Below are 16,862 nucleotides of genomic sequence, written 5' to 3' on the forward strand. Positions count from 1 at the left end.
TGTTCTCGTTAGGTGCATCGAAGAGAGACACCCGGGGAGTTGTGACAATGGCAACGGATGCCATGGCCATTGTTTCACCATCTTCATCATCATCGTCATCCTCACGGTATTCTTCTTGAACCACCAACCCGCGAGTAGGAGTCTTCTTGGTGAAGTTGTTCTTGTTGGGGAAGGACTTGGCTTTGTATTTTCGGATGAACTTGCCACCATTGTCTTCCCGCTTCTCGTAAGGACAATCCTCAACGAAATGGCTCACATTGCCACAGTTGAAACAAGTTCTAACTCGTTGCTTGCCCTTGAGGCCACTTGAGTTGTTCTTGTTGAAGTTGGGTCTTGTATTCTTCTTACTCCAAAATTGTCTTGAGGCAAGAGCCATGTGCTCATGATAATCATACTTTGTGTCCTCGGGGTTGCTCTCCTCATCTTCCTCCTCTTCTTCTTCTTCCACACTAACCTTGGCCTTCAAGGCAAGATTGGGCTTCTTTGCCCTTTGAGAACGGAGCACCGCATTGTCGGCGGTCTTGTCCAAGATGCTCATTGCAACAAACTCATCCAACACTTCACCTGAGGTCATGGAGTGGAAGTCCGGTCTTTGGCGAATGACGGAGGACATGGCCTTATTGTAGGGCATCATGGCCTTGAGGAACTTGCGCTTGATCCAATTGTCATCCGTGTCCTTGCTCCCATGATCTCGGAGTGCCGACCGCGAGTTTGGTCACTCTTCGAAAGAGCTCACGAGGTTCTTCATCCTCTTTCATTGCAAACTCATCGGCTTCATCTTGCACCATTTCATAGTTGGAGCATTGAATGCTAGCACTTCCTCGATAGAGAGACTCAACACATTTCCATGCTTCTTTATCCATGACATGAAGTCGAAGATGAGGGAGATCTTCGGGAAGGATTGCATCTTGGATGATGAAGAGAGCACTCTCATTGAATTGATTGTCCACTTCTTCTCGAGGGGTGAAGTTGCTTGGATCATGAGGATAGAAACCTTCTTCAATGATTCTCCAAAGGTTAGTGTTCACATGTTTTAAATGACGCTTGAAGCGATAAACCCAAGAGTCAAAATCTTCATTTTTCACATATTTAGGAGGACGACCGGGATGATTCAAATGAGTAGAGGGGATCGGTCCTCTATACACTGGGGGTTCCACATTGGCAAAGATGCCGGTGCCATTTCTACCACTAGTAGACGGACTCTTTTCACTGTTAGCTTCCCCCTTGTCGGAGGTAGCATCCGTCACCTTGTTAGTGGGATCACCCACTTTCATCGGCAAGGTAGATAGTTTAAGTCCGTCTAGGAATTCAGAAAACATTCTTTTAACCTCGGCCGTCATGGAGGTTTTCAATGTGTCTAAAGCCACATTGAATTCCTCACGTGAGACCGAGGTTCCCCCTTCGGCCGAAGACGAGATGGGATTCACACCGGAGTGCTCCTTCGCACCATCGTGGGTGTCAACCATACTCTTCGGACGGCAAAGTCCTTAATAAAGAGATGAGGCTCTGATACCAATTGAAAGGATCGATATGGTTGACTAGAGGGGGGGTAAATAGGCAACTAACAATTTTTAGACTTTTCTTTAACAATTTAAACCTTGCAATGAAATAGGTTGTCTAGATGTGCAACTACGTGGACAACCTATATGATGCAAAGACAATTAGCACACTAGCAAGCAATAGATACAACTCAAGTAAGCTTGCAAAAGTAAAGGCACAAGATAACCAAGAGTGGAGCCGGTGGAGACGAGGATGTGTTACCGAAGTTCCTTCCTTTTAAGGGGAAGTACGTCTCTGTTAGAGCGGTGTGGAGGCACAATGCTCCCCAAGAAGCCACTAGGGCCACCATAATCTCCTCATGCCCTCACACAATGCGAGATGTCGTGATTCCACTATTGGTGCCCTTGAAGGCGGCAACCGGACCTTTACAAACAAGATTGGGGCTATCTCCACAACACTTCGAGGCTCCCAATAACACCACAAAGCTTCACCACAATGGAGTATGGCTTCGAGGTGACCTCAACCGTCTAGGGTGCTCAACACCCAAGAGTAACAAGATCCGCTAGGGATAAGTGGGGGGAATCAAATTTCTCTTGGTGGAAGCGTAGATCTGGGCCTTCACAACCAATCCCGAGCAAATCAACAAGTTTGATTGGCTAGGGAGAGAGATCGGGCGAAAATGGAGCTTGGAGCAACAATGGAGCTTTGGGGGGAAGAGATAGGTCAACTTTGGGGAAGAAGACCCCTTTATATAGAGGGGGAATCAATCCAACCGTTATTCCACTGAGCAGCCCCGCACAGAGAGGTACTACCGCTAGGGAAGGGCGGTACTACTGCTTAGGGCGGTACTACCGCTCATACCCAGCGGTACTACCGCGCTGACATGGCCCTGACCCTAGGGCGGTACTACCGTGGGGGTAGGCGCGATACTACCGCTAGGAGCGGTACTACCGCCCTTAGTACCGCAAAACCCGACACGAAAAACTTCGTTCTCGAATCGAGATGGCAGAAGCCCGGAAGCACTGCGGTACTACGGCCGAAGACCACAAGCGGTACTACCGCTCGGAGAGCGGTACTACTGCTTGGAGCGGTACTACCGCTCTGGGAGCGGTACTACCGCTCTGGGAGCGGTACTACCGCTGGGATGCTTCGGCGGTACTACCGATGTGGATCGCGGTACTACCGCTGGGGCAGAACAAAGCAAACTTAGGGGAACAAGGCAGCTCCAATGAAGCAGAAGGAAAACGACGGGTGTGATATGGATGTGTACGTGTTGATTCCACCCTAGTCTTACCAAAGCGGATCCCCTCTTGATAGTACGGTGACTCCTACGAAACTAGTCCACCAACAACGAAACGAAGGAGCTACACCGTCTTGAATGAAACACCGAGGGGAGATAATCGTCTCGTGCCAAAGGATGAATCTCTGAAAGAACTTAAAGTCCACCAACAAGCATTGTCATCAATCACCAAAACATCTTGGGGATAAATATGCCCTTACAACAGTCCCAGGAACGACCGCCGCCGCCACCATCGCCAGAGGATCCGGTCGCCGCCACCATCAGCCCAGGATTTGACCGCCGCGGTCAACCATCTGTGCGCGACTACCTCAAGCGTGGCGGGCACACAGGGACCCGCCGCCCCTTGCTCCTCTAGCCTGCCAAAGACGCGAAAGGACCAGCTCCCCTACCACCGGTGACAGCCTCCAACCTCCTCTCCCTTCAAACTGCCCGACCCCCTTCTCCCCCTGCTTCCTCTGCTCACAGGTCGGCCGATCTTCTTTTACAGTGTACATGGGTGCCCTTTTCCAGTGCACACGGGCGCCGCACCACCGTGCCTCGACGGCGCTCCGGCCCCGACCCACGCTGCTGGATCTGGTGACCCCGGCCACGGATCCATGGATCTTGCGCCGTTCGAGCTCTTCTCGTCCACCGCCCTGCCTTCTCTCCAGTGCGCACGATTCAGACCGACCCCAGCCGATCGCCTCTGCAAACTCCTTCCGACGACGGATCCACTGGGTGGTTGGTGGCCAGCACCAGTCAACACCATGCCTCTCCACCCCCCGTGCCCAAACGACCTCCTCCTTCACGCTGTCACGCCCCCGACGACAATGAGATTTGTGTTTTTTTTGTTCTTCTAAAGAGAAATAAGAGTGCCGATGCAGTCCACTATTCTTTGCTCTTGAGGTTCATTTTACTCTTTTTTGCAGAAAAAGATAGGTGATGTAGTCCGCCCGCCTCCTCCCACGTCAAACTTGGTCAACAGACGAGATCCTACTCCTTCCGTTTGCATGTGAACACTGTCATGCCTGCCTGAACAAGGTGTGCAGAAAATCGTCAGGGCCTTATCATAATGTAGTTTACTTTTCCTCAAGGTGCTTGCGCCGACGTACTGCAGTTTGATATGAGTTGTTCTACCGGTTGAATTTGCTGGGTTTTTTCCAGTTATTTTTTAGAAGGAAATCAGTTCCTTTTCCTGAGGTGTCCAGTTTACTTATGCACATTTCCATGTAATTTTGCACTTAGTCATGTAGTGCACTCGATGCGGTAAGCTCTGACACTGCCCGCAGTTTAGATGGGAGCTTAATGAGGTTTACATTCAAATGTACTGCCCGACAGTGGTTCAGCAGCTCATCTCGTGCAGCTCGGTTTGCACAGGCATGCGGTTTGCTGTATCGCCGCGTGCAGCTCGGGGGTGTGCAGGCGTACAGTTTGTGCACGGTTGTTCTTTTTAAGTTAAATGAAACTGTAAGTTGTGCATCCTGGGGATTTGATGTGTGTGCGGCGTTAACCATACAGTACTCGGATGAACGCATGTCTCTTGCAGTTTGGCAAACGTGTGAGTGCAGTATGACATGTAATTTCTGTGGGGGTTGCATTTTTCTTCTGATTTTGTTGTGCCATGCGATGTGTGGTTGTTGGATGTGCTTGTTTTTGAGGTACTATTGTTTGTGTATAGAGGTTCATTTCATCATTCTCAAGCGGTTCAATTTGAAGAAAGAAAAAGATAGTTAGAAAAAGAAACTAATGCAGCACACTAGCCTCTACTCTGGAGTTCGGACGCGTTAACACAAAAAAGAAAAAAAAGACAAAAATAGAAGAATGCGGTGCACTTGGCTTGCCGCTACAGTCCCAAAAACATGTTAATGAGAAACACTCTCCCAAAAAAATGTTTAACATGAAAAAGTCGATGTGAAGCGCACTTCACTTTTTCATCAGAGAAAATTGACATCCAGCAAAAACATGCAGTGCACTTGCCCGTCTGATGCAGTGCGATTTTCAATCCAAAGCGAAACATGCGTACACACGATGATTTTTAGTCTGTTTGATGCAGTGCGGTTTCGGTCTGAAGCAGTGCACTGATCTATCTGATGCAGCACACTTCATTGTCGCGTACACATGATCATTTTCACTCCGTTTTGATGCAGTGCGGTTTCAGTCTGAAGCAGTGCACTCATCTGTCTGAAGCAGTGCACTTCGTTCGTCGGGTACGCAAGACAATTTTCAGTCTATCAGATGCAGTGCGGTTTTCAGTCAGAAGCAGTGCACTATCTGTCTGATGCAGTGCACACGACGATTTTAGTGCTGCAAAAAACAGTGTCCGCATTTTTGTAAAATTGAAACTGCTCTTAAATGATAAGGAATTAGCGGAAGTGTTCTACATAAAAAAGTTGCGCCTCATCGATACCTTTCCAACGGCGTATAATTTGAATCATTTCGACCAGCGGTTTGTGAGAATTTCACAAAAACGGCCGCTGCCTCTCGTCGTCAGCCGTACGATTTTCAAAATTAACTAAAAACCATAAGGATTCTCAAAAACATTCCAACATATGAAAGTTGCGCCTCGTTCGTAGCTTTCCAACGGCGTATCACACGCCTCGTTTCGATAAACGGTTCAAAAACTGGAGCAAAAACAGTACAAAAATTGCTAAAAATTCGAAAAAACAGAATTCCGCGATTTAGTAAATTTGAAACTGCTCTTAAACCGTAACGAATTAGAGAAAATGATAGATATGAAAAAGATGCGCCTCGACAATATCTTTTCAATAGTGTATCATTTGCTTTATTCCGACAAGCGGTTTAGAAGAAATCGCGAAAAAACGCTCGCTGCCACTCGTCATGGGTCACGCCATTTTCAAAACTGCTCTTAAACCGTGTGGAATCTCGAAAAGTGTTCAACATGTCGAAGTTGCGGCTAATCCATAGCTTTTCAACGGTATTATTACACGCCTCATTCCGATAAATAGTTAAAAAACTAGAGTGAAAACGGTACCAAAAAAACAATGTGTGCAGTTTTTTTCGACGAGAAGTTCACTCGTGTGAGTACTGCAGCATACTTGGTTCAAAGAATGACGTGCACTTGCGTTCAGCATGCAGTACGGAAGTGGTGAATAGTTATTCTGCTAATATTAGCAAAATAGACCGTCTATCTATATAGAGAGAGAGAGGATGGATTTGCGATCCACCCTACCTCGGATGGATGTGATCAAAATTGTTCGTTCGCTTTGGGATTCGTACTTTCTTAAGGATAAGGTTCCCATTTCCTCAATTGTTGAAAATCGCAATGACCAAAGGAGATAGGGCGTTACTGGACTTTACGAGGCAGCAGCCGCAAATGGCAACCTACTGCCTCTCGCATCAGAAAAATTCAGAGAAGGTTTGCAGGCTGTTTTGTATTGTCGGGGCTTGTGCATTACTCCTTTGGGCAAGGCTAGTCTGTAGCCTTTTTTTATTGATGTTTGTGAAACGTTCCATCAATTTACACTCTTATTCTGGGAAAAAATACGTGCCAGAGTCTACGTGCATTTCATTCGGTTCGGTACCTTTTGATTTTCCCATCAGGACCTACAAATTTGAGCCTGAAGGCGTCATCTATATTAACCCAAAGCAGACTCTAATAAATCTACGTAGTATCATTTACTCTCTCGTCAGCTGAACTGAGCAGGGATCAATAACTCTGGATTTGCCGCGAGTTGCTTGAACATAAGTTGCGAGATGCGCAAAGAAAAAGTCACATCCACCATCAAACAGAGTCTTCTTGTAAAATTAGTTTAGCAAGAGTGCAAAAATAGCACCCACTCTTCTGAATCCAAAGGGGCGCGCTTTCAACAAAAACGTTCTCATTTCCTCACCACAAAAAGTGGGGCGTGATGTATACACAAGCAAACATCTTGCAAGAAGAACATACCAAATTTTCTGGATACAAAAGAGCATACAAAGTCCATACAGTTGCAAAGAAAATTCTGGATTGCTGCAAGTAGCTTGAACAAAGGGTGTGAGACGCTCAACAAAAAGTCACACTACCATCGGGCCGTGGGGGAGAGGCAACAGCGAGCGGATAACGATGGGTGAGCCTGACCGCCATGGAGGAGAAGGGACAAACGAAGAAGAGGGTCTGGGAGCTCCTCCTCCTGCAACTCGAGGACGACCTGCACCACAGACTAGCGGAGAATCCATCTGAAGCCGACGACCTTGTCGCGTCCACACCCTACTACATGTAGCAGGGATAGCGCATGTTGCCATGGTTGGGGGAGACAACGACCTCCCGCATCGAAGGAGGACGATTGAGACGGGCACCCAGCAGACGACACGGTGGTGGGATGAGCAAGCATCCCCTCGGCCGGGCTCGTGGTCGTTGAGTACGGGTTTGGGAGGGTGGGTGGCCGGCTTGCTAGGAGATGAGTAGTTTATGGATTCAGCTAGATCTCTATTGGCTAGGAGCAAGGGGAGACGGTTGCACTAGGGAGGAGGAAGGGGAGGTTGGCTGGGGCTGACCGGGAAGGTGACCTCTGGCCGGTTGAGACTGCTAGAATCGAGAGGGAGAGGAAAGAGAGGCCAGAAAGCTTCGTTGGTGGTGAAGAATACAAGAGGATGCTGCTCTCCCTCCAGATCTCGAGTGGCTCGCATAGTGGCATGGCAGAGAATGGGTTGTTCACATGTGGTGGCTCGGTGAGACGTGCCGGTGCTGGATGCATCCGAGAGGAGAGATAAAGAGACAGGGATTAAAGGAGAGGACTCCCTTTGACCGTGGCGTGGTACTCACCTGGTCAAGACTGTATATTGTATACCAAAATATTGTAGCCGCTGTGTTTTGCCCTATTTGTACAGAGTAGAAACCCTGCAGCCGTGTCCCTAACATCATACAGTACATTACCCCAACGTTTTTGTTTTCTAGGACACCCTCCGTTTCAAATTAGTTGACTTGGATTTATTTAGATACAGATATATCTAACACTAAAACGTATCTAGATATATCCGTATCTAGACAAATCTGAGTCGACTAATTCGCGACGGAGGGAGTACATGGAAAGATTCCTAGCCGGTTCAGTTAACCACGACATGAGGCCCTGTACAACGCAGGTGCTTCAGCAAAAAAACTTGCCGAGACAGCTGGACGCGGGTGCTAGAGATATATTGGCTTGTGCTCGTTCATCGCGCAGTACGCATACTGACCACATGCGATCAGCTTGGCGCACGGTCCCATGTCCACAACGGCCGCGCGACGCACGCGGACCAGCTACACCGCCCTCGCGAGTGATTGGAACGCCCGTGATCCACTTCATCCACACTGCGCGACCGACCTGGCCAGTTGCTTTCACGCACCCCACGGGTCCCGTGAAGATCGTTTCCGAGTTCAGCACGCCTCTTCATCGATCGAGCAATGGGCTGATACTGCATCGTCCCGTTGGGCCACGGCGTCACCGCCCCGTGGTTCTCCCTACGGATGCGCCGACTCGCACGTTACCACTGCGTCGCCCCTTCGGGCCGCAGTGCCGCGACATGTGGTCCTTGTCGCCGCCCACGACCGTCTCCGTAGCTGCACCGACCCACGATCCACCGTTGCACCGCCCCTTCGGGCCGTAGCGCCGCGGCCTGCGGTCACCACCGCCACCCCGAGGTCGTCCCCACGGTTGCAACGACCTGTGCACCGCCGATGTGCCGCCCCTTCGGGCTGTAGGGCTGCGACCCACGGTCTACTCCGTCGTCACCGCACGTCGACCTCCCGTGGTATACGTAGTGCAGTCTTCCTCGGCGCGAAAACGCCACCGTCTGCGCCGGTCTTCGTCACGTTGTTGGGTTCCTCGCCTACCTCGAGCACCGCCGCTGCGGTCCTAACCTAGCCACTGTCGTCGCTCTTCTTCGGCCGCCGCTGCTGCTACCCCCTAGCCGCCGCCACCCGTCCACCCCCTTCGTCTTCCTCCAGCACCGGCCTGTAGCCAGCGTCGCCCCTGTTATTCCCAATGCTACCGCTACGACTGCGGGGGGATGTTAGAGATATATTTAGGTTACAAATGTTTGGTAGTCTAGGATTTGTAATTCGTGGCGTCTTGCCCTCCAAGTCTTGTACTCAATATATACTCACCCTCAAGACTCAATAATACATCCATCATATTTCGCAATAATCCCTCTCTCTCTTCTAACAACGGGTGCTTAGAAGGAGGGACAAAACCAAAGTCTGGCTTCCGATGCTGGCCGGTGCTTGACCCTCCGTAAGAAAAAAAACTGCTGATGTTGCCAAGTTCTCAGTATGAAATTGAACTCATAGTGAAAATCATGTTAATGTTACCAAGTTCTCAGTATGAAAAAACTGCTGATGTTTACTAAATCAAACACTGCCTCGACGGTGGCTATTTCAACAAATCCAAAATCAAATCTGTTTGCCTAATCCAAGGGAATGGATCATGAAAAGCAGTAGTGAATAAACAATCTTGGACAGCGGGTGGACAAACCATCAATCATAATAAAATTTAATCTGGAATCCATGGATGCAGTGGCAACAAGCCATGATTGCCCCAAGCACAAATCCAACAACACGAGCAATAAAAAACCTGCATCTCTCCTGGACTGGACAGGCGACAGCGTAGAGCCTCCCTGGCTACTGCATCTCTCCTGGACGGGCGACGGCGTAGAGCCTCCATCGTGAATCTCCCTAGCCAACAGCGTGGGCGACTGGGTTGTAGTATTGGAAAGCCGTCACCCATAGAGGACAAGACACCATGGATCTGGCCAACGTCAGGACACCATGGATCTGGCCAACGTCGGGTAGGGCTGCAGCCAACGACGGTGGAGGAACAAGAGGAAAAGGGTTGAGAAGCCCGCACCGAGTGGGACTGTGGGAGAGAGAAGAAGATCGATGGGGCAGAGAGAGAAAGTGGATGGATCAGAGAGAGAGAGGAAAGAGACGAGGGGTGAGCTTTTTTTTAGGGAAAGACGAGGGGTGAGATTTTTTTTTGAGGGGTGACGAGCTAGATGAGAGAGAAAGGCATTGAAGTCAAAGGTTGCTCGGGCTTGGCAGAACATTTGACCATGCACCTTTCGTCAGGCTCGGCACCGAAGGCGCATGGGCCGAGGACTGGCAAGCTGCCACTTTGGCAGCCTATGACTGTCGCTACTGGGCTATGAACAGCGGTGCGTGGTCCACTTTGCTCTATATAAGGAAATAAGTGGCAATCACCTAATATATAGAAAATGAAAAACAGGAAAGAGGAGGGACCAGATCACGAGGGACAATGTGCGTTTCTGATTGCAGCCTCCCGGGGGAAGTTTCATAACTTTGCTTTTTCATATATATATATATATATATATATATATATATATATATATACTAGCAAATATGCCCGTGCGTTGCAATGGGAGGAAAAGCTATCAAACTATGCGGGAGTGGTAGATAATGGCTTTTAAAATGCCAAGGTGAGATAAGGGCTTTTAAAATGTCATTTCAAAAACTATGTCTAAGTGATGTCATGATGAGATAAGAGACTTTTGAAAAGTCATTTCAAAAAAAAGTGATGGTTTGACCATGATTTGATTTCTTAAGGCGCCACAACGAATTAGTTTTGGCTGAGTAAACTGCATTGATGAACCCTACCTAAGCTAGACTGATGAATGATGTATATAATCTTGACCTAGCGTAGCGGTGGTTGTCATAACAATTACCATGGTACCAGAATAAACATAGCTGTGTATGGAGGCAAAAAAGACATTTAGTCATTTTATATAGTTTACAAAAACTAACCCATAGAAAATTGTGTCAATATTTTTTGGCTTCAGCGTCGTACGAAACATGGAAACCTTTTTTTTACCCGATGCGAGGGACTAAATAAAATCATAAATTGACCTCTACAGATCCCCTATTAAAACTTCGACGCAGGCGATGTTTCGTTTTGTTCATCATTTACGGGCCTGTTTTAATTTTGGAAACATTTCAAAAAAATCATGTATATTTTTTTTCTAATTCCAGAATGTACTTTGAATACTGGATTTTAAAAAAAAATCATATTTTTTTCATGAACATCTAGTTGATATTGTGATTTTTTTTATGATATGCGATTTTTCTTTGAAATCATGAACAATTTATGATTTCTCAATAAATCTCGCAGCTTTTTGAAATTTGGTTCTTTTGAAAATCCTGAATGATTGTAAAGAATGAAAAACAAAAACAGAATTAAAAAGGTAAAAAGCAAAAAACGAAACAGAAAACAGGCGCAACCAGCCGCACATGGGTCGGCCCATTAGCGCGTCGAGGAGGAGGAGGCACGCCATGTACATTTTTTTCTAATTTCAGACTACTGAATTATTATTTTAAAATCATGATTTTTTTATTTCATGAACATCTATTTGATATTCTGAATTTTTTCTATGATATGCAAAAAGTATTTTGAAATCATGAATATTTTATTACTTCTCAATAAATCCCGCAGCTTTTCGGAATTTTATTCTTTAAAAAATCCTGAATTAATTTAAATAAGAAAAAATAAAAACAGAAATAAGGAAATAAAAAGCAAAAAAAAAGAATAGTAAACAGGCCCACCCCCAGCCAATTATGGGCCAGCCTATTAGCGCGCGGGGGTGGAAGACCTGCGTGGCAAAAAGGTGTAGGAACCAGGGATCGAACGCTGGGCTCCTGCGTGGTAGGCCGACGCCATGGCCATTGCACTACCGGAGGATTGTGTAATATAAGTGTATCGCCCTGTAAGAAATAAACCCGCGGTGATTTTGAAATAAATCCGAATCATGTTTCTTATGGATGGCATGGCGGGTAATTTATGCCAAATTCGAGGGCAATTTCTATGACGGACGACCAGAAGCACTATTTGCTTTATTAGTAGGTAAAGATATATATATATATAAGCAAACCTAGAAAGAAGTCCACATAACCCCCTCAGATTTCAGAAATCGGCCACTTAACCCCCTCAACTCTAAAACCGGGTATTTGCCCCCCTGATGTTTAGAAAACCAGACATAACACCCCCTGATAGCTTTGGAGGTGGTTTTGAGAGCGGTTTTATCCACCGGGCCTGCAACCACATGATTTCTCATGGAGTGCCGATCGACACTCAACGCCATCGTTTCGGGCGTGCTTCCTTGCCATGAAAGTGGACGTATGCAACATCTACTCGCCCTCACTCGCATCTCAACGTTGATTTATATCTCCACACGAGACCAATTGCAGTTGGTCGCCTCCATGCCACCACGCGCACACGTTGTATGCATCCATGAACCAAGCACTCTCCGGCGACAGGGGACGACGTCAACAAAGCATGCTGACGGTTTCGCTCAATCCTTGCTACGACTCTGCTATGTGGCTAGCTTTATCTATCCCCATCAATTAACATATGCATGCACAATAGAGCCGGTTGATTGATCACGCAGCCGGCGGGAAGGCAACACACACACGCGTACACAAGGTTCTTATCAATCTTTGCTTTGTCAGATTCAGTACTACTCCTAGTAGCAACGAACGTATCACTCAAAATGATAGGATTGCCACAGGCAGTGCCAGTTTCGGAGAAGCCTTCGCGTTCTCACTGTGAACAACTCCAACCAGTGCTTTTTTTAGAACGAAGGCTCGCGATGAGCCCGGCTTTGAATTAACAAAGCCATCAACCGGTCAGGAATTACAACACAACAACAAGCACATCGGTCGAACGATAGAAGGGAGCATCCTAGGAAGCTTACAACTCAACGTAGAATACTAGCTCCAAACATAAAGAAGAGGAAGCCCAAGCTAGTACACGCCGCCGACCGCAGCAAACAAGAACCAAGAGTTGCGAGCAGCATGAGCACAACGAGGATCTGCAGAAACAGAGTGGAGTTGTGGACATGACCGAGTCCAAGGATGGAGGAATCCAAGCATCTTCCTTCGCTCTCACCGTAGAGGGACCCTACCCTCTCGCCTTGGATCGAAAGGCGCCGCCGACGGACATGAGAGACGCTCACTCTAGAGCAGGAGAGATGCCGACCTCGAGTCCTGGAACAGGCACAGAGCACAACCTCCTAGGACATGAGCACACCTCATCTGACACACCGATGCAACCTAGGACACCTGAAAAACAGCGGGAAAGCCACCGGAAGGAGCCACTGAAGAACGAGCAACAAGGACATCAGGAGAGGCCGCAGAACGACGAGGAGCAAGAGACGTCGGCCGCTGAAGAGATACACCGGGCGTCCAACCACTGCTCGCCCATGCTTAGATGAAGCAGCAGGAGCAGCACCATCAGGCAGTACGAGTGGTGTCGTGAACAGTTAGGCCCTATGTGCACCTTAGCTTTTTTTTCCTTCTGTAGGTCTGTTAACTCATGCCGCATTGCAAAACTGCCTAGTGAAACCGCTTATAACAATGTGTGGGGGTGTTTTGTCTGGTTTTCTAAATACCAGGGGGTTAAATACCCGGCTTTAGAGTTGAGGGGGTTAAGTGGCCGGTTTCTGAAATTTGAGGGGGTTATGTGGACTTCTTTCAATATTAGTAAGCTCAGGTGTTAGCACTTAGCTGCTCCAAACTACTAAAACTCCCCATGGCGTGCAACTAGAGGCAGTTCTCCCCGTGTAATCTGGATACAACTGGAGGCAGTTCTCCCCATGGCGTGCAACTAGATGCAATTTTCAGCGGGTTACAACATTCTTTTTCGGTTTTCACAGGAATACATGGGCACCACAGGAGGTGCGCACATGCATGCTAACTGTACTCCCCGTAGTGCATGCAGAATTATAACGGGCATCACCTCTCGCGCGCGCATGGCTGTTTGACCATGGCATGACCAACGATTGGGTACTAGTCAAACGCTCTGGACCTACCTGCGCCGCTGCCCGTATCCGTCCGTGACACTGTGTTGGGTATCGCGCCATAGGTGCATGCTGGCGAGCAAAAGCCGTTTTTCAGACGGCCCCACATGCTCGTTTTTGCCATGCACCGGCAGGGACATACACCACCATGCGAGAACCACCAGTATCATCACTTTCGCCCCCACACAACAATTCCTCCGCTAGCAGCACCCATGGCCCGCCATCGTACCACACACCACAAGCGACGGTGAGGCATCCACGCACAAGGTTCTTTCCTTAAGCGAGCTCGTAGAGGAAGTTCTCCGTCGCGTTGATGGCTTGAAGAGCCTTCTGCATTCCAGCGCGGTGTCGAGGGAGTGGCTTTATCTGGCGTCAAGAAAGGAGTTCCAGGCGGAGTTCATCGCAAACCGCAGCCCCCCTATGCTTGGGGTCATCGTGCAGTTGGCTTTGCCTGCGAGCGAATGGAGGCACCTCCCTCGGCTTCGGAGGCCTCTATGGAGCTCCTGGGAGCTCCAAAGGCTTCGGAGGTCGTAGCGGCGCTCGCCGGGCAGGTTGGTTTCGAGACCGTCTTCGCATGCGACAGCGCCGAAGTCGTCGTGAGAGAAAGGGGCTGCCCAAGGGGATACACTAAGCGTACAATCCTGGGGCCCATCTCTACAAATCGTCACTGGCTCCCTCGCGATGACATCATCCAGCACATCCCTTCCGCCGTCTGTACCTGCTTCGCATCATCGACAGCGACAAGGCCTTCTTCGACGGACATCCTCAGGCGCATGCTGAGCCAGGCGAGGAGCTCGGCATGTTCCGTCTTCGCGTCACTGCAGAGCGCGGTGACCGGTGGGTCGTCGAGGTATCTAAGCCTATCTTCCCAAAGAAACGAGGCATTCCGAACGATGACCCATGCGCCATAGTGGTAGACGCGTGTTGTACATGATGTATGCCGTGGGATTACTATTTTTGTATGACAGCTTCCGGATGCATTTAGCAACGCTAAGGACACAGATTACATGCTGCTACGGCCTGGCAAGTCCGGCATATGCATCCTTCTTCGCCGCGGGGCTGCGCTGGATGCATTTTTTTTTTGATCATTTAGTTTCCAGACAATTTGTTGGCCTTCTTCATATGTTTCTAACATTACTTTGTTTTGATCGTTACTGTCATAGGTGCGGGAGATGAGATAGGAGGCTGAGTTCTGCGGCACATTTTCAACGCGCAACCATCACATGGAGAAGGGGAGCGCATAATTTTCATTTTTCAGAGCAGAAAGATGTCCTTATATGCCGCTCTTGATTGTTAACCTGCACTCTATCTACCATTGCCGAAGTTGATCGCACGTGTTGACATTTTTGTGTATTTGTTGTTACCGACTCCCTACCCTGCATTTCTCTTTTATAGTATCATGAACAAGTTATGTCACAAATGGCCTGAATCAAAGCATCAAAAGCTTCTTCTCCAAAAATATTTTTTTGGTAAAGGCATCATTAATGCAAATATGTGGAGATTTCTCCGTTTTTGCTAAGCCCCCTCGAATATGGAATGATCAACCCGGCGTGGTGTGATGGCTAGGCAAAGCACCGTTTCCCCCCTTTTTTCGACCCTCATTTTGATTGTTAGGCAGTTTTGTCGCGACGCCCGACTCGCGCGTTTGCATTTTGACTTTGCCAACCAAAAGGCAGGGGGAATAACGCGACACCATGAAATGAACATTTCTGTATTTATGTTATGTGTTCGTGGGGGGCTGGCGTATGGGAACGCTGGGAAGTGCCCTGTGATGCATCTTGTGTTGGAGATGGGCAGATCGAGTCGATGGGGATGGGGTGTGCTGGGTTTTGGACTTGTGGAAGCTTTTTCGTTATGGTTAGCTGATGTGGTCATCACATCGGTGGCACGTCGGTGTCGTTATCCATCTTTGAACGCAACATCGTTATCTTACCACCGCCATCTCACCCGCCTTACTCAGTCTGGTGGCGCAAGTCCAATTGTTTGGATTCAGAGCAGACGGTGATCCGGCATCAATGTTCATCTTTAAGGACACCCCTTTGGGAAGGAAGAGTCTTTTGGTAAGGCTTCCGATGACGAGCCATGCCTCTGCATCAGGTCTGGCCATTTTATCATCTTTTCAGCAAGATCTTAGGGCATCTGCAACGGCGACCAGCAAATTTCCTCCCAGACCCGTTCTCGGACAGGGAGGGCCAGTCCACGGACACACATGCGGGATGCCGCCATCCAACGCTATCATGTATATGCCCGCCAGTAATTTCAAATTCAAATGTGCTTTGATCCACAAGGCACGCCAGATAACAATAGCTCAGGATCGCATGCCCAATCACAACTAAAAAGAGACAAGTATGATTAGTTTTTTTAATGCCCGAATCCAAAAGAACATTAGCTCGGCAGTCCGTGAATTTTATCCCCGCTGGACCGGCATTCTGCTCCTCGAACAAGGTGGTGTCGTCGCCGCCGCGTAGGCAGCATCCGCGTCCGCATCCTCATAGTCCGCAGCCGCCAACTCATCTTTATGTCCCTGCAACCTCTGGAACCGAACAGATTGCATGATCATTTTTGCGGCGACATCTAAACAGTTTACATTCAATGTCAACATCTCGTCGTCCTCCGCATCGGCGGTGATCTGCACCCTCTTTATCGCCTTGACAGGACCATCCACCCCCTCCACACAAAATTGAGACTCAACAAAACTGTTTTTTTAACGGATTGCTAAGTCTCAGTCAATTGAGACTTCATTAAGTCTCAATCGAAGCTATATCCGTGCGATCTTACATTGAGATCCGTTTAAAACCTTCCTTTTAGTTTTCTTTTTCTCTCTTTGTTGTTCTGTCACTTGACTCGCGGTCGACTGAGACCTAGCCACACACATCTTTTTAATCAAGATGTGTGTTTGTTGGGTTTTTACATATAAACTTTTGCCCTGCGGTGATTGACCTTATAATCCACATAGTGTAAAAACATATCCCATCTACTACCTCCATCCTGGTTTATTGGTCCTCGTTGTATTTTGTGCTAAATTTTGACCATAAATTTAACTCACAAAATATTCATACATGTCAATAAAATTTATATCATTGAAAAGTATGTTTAAATACGAATCTAACAATATAATTTTTGTTGACATGCATTAACATTTTATTAGTTTAATTTTTGATCAAAATTTAACACAAATTACGAAAGAGACCGATAACCCAGATCGAAGGTAGTATCATCCGAGAGCATTTGCAAAGACAAAAATGCATTAAACATTGCGTTACCCGTGCCGTCATCCGCGAAGGTCGTTTTCCATTGCCTC

The 16,862-nt window shown here is 47.9% G+C and overlaps 1 protein-coding gene across 1 annotated transcript; it reads left to right on the forward strand.

The window, feature by feature from the left end:
• The first annotated feature begins 13,753 nt into the window (after positions 1 to 13,753).
• On the forward strand, positions 13,754 to 14,960 carry LOC119293549. Its single transcript, XM_037571997.1, has 2 exons — positions 13,754 to 14,411; positions 14,725 to 14,960. The coding sequence occupies exons 1-2, from the start codon at positions 14,023 to 14,025 to the stop codon at positions 14,735 to 14,737; spliced, it is 402 nt and encodes a 133-aa protein (XP_037427894.1). The 5' UTR covers positions 13,754 to 14,022; the 3' UTR covers positions 14,738 to 14,960.
• Positions 14,961 to 16,862: the final 1,902 nt, after the last annotated feature.

Source organism: Triticum dicoccoides, chromosome 4B (assembly GCF_002162155.2).
Source record: "Triticum dicoccoides isolate Atlit2015 ecotype Zavitan chromosome 4B, WEW_v2.0, whole genome shotgun sequence".
NCBI classification, from domain to species: Eukaryota; Viridiplantae; Streptophyta; class Magnoliopsida; order Poales; family Poaceae; genus Triticum; species Triticum dicoccoides.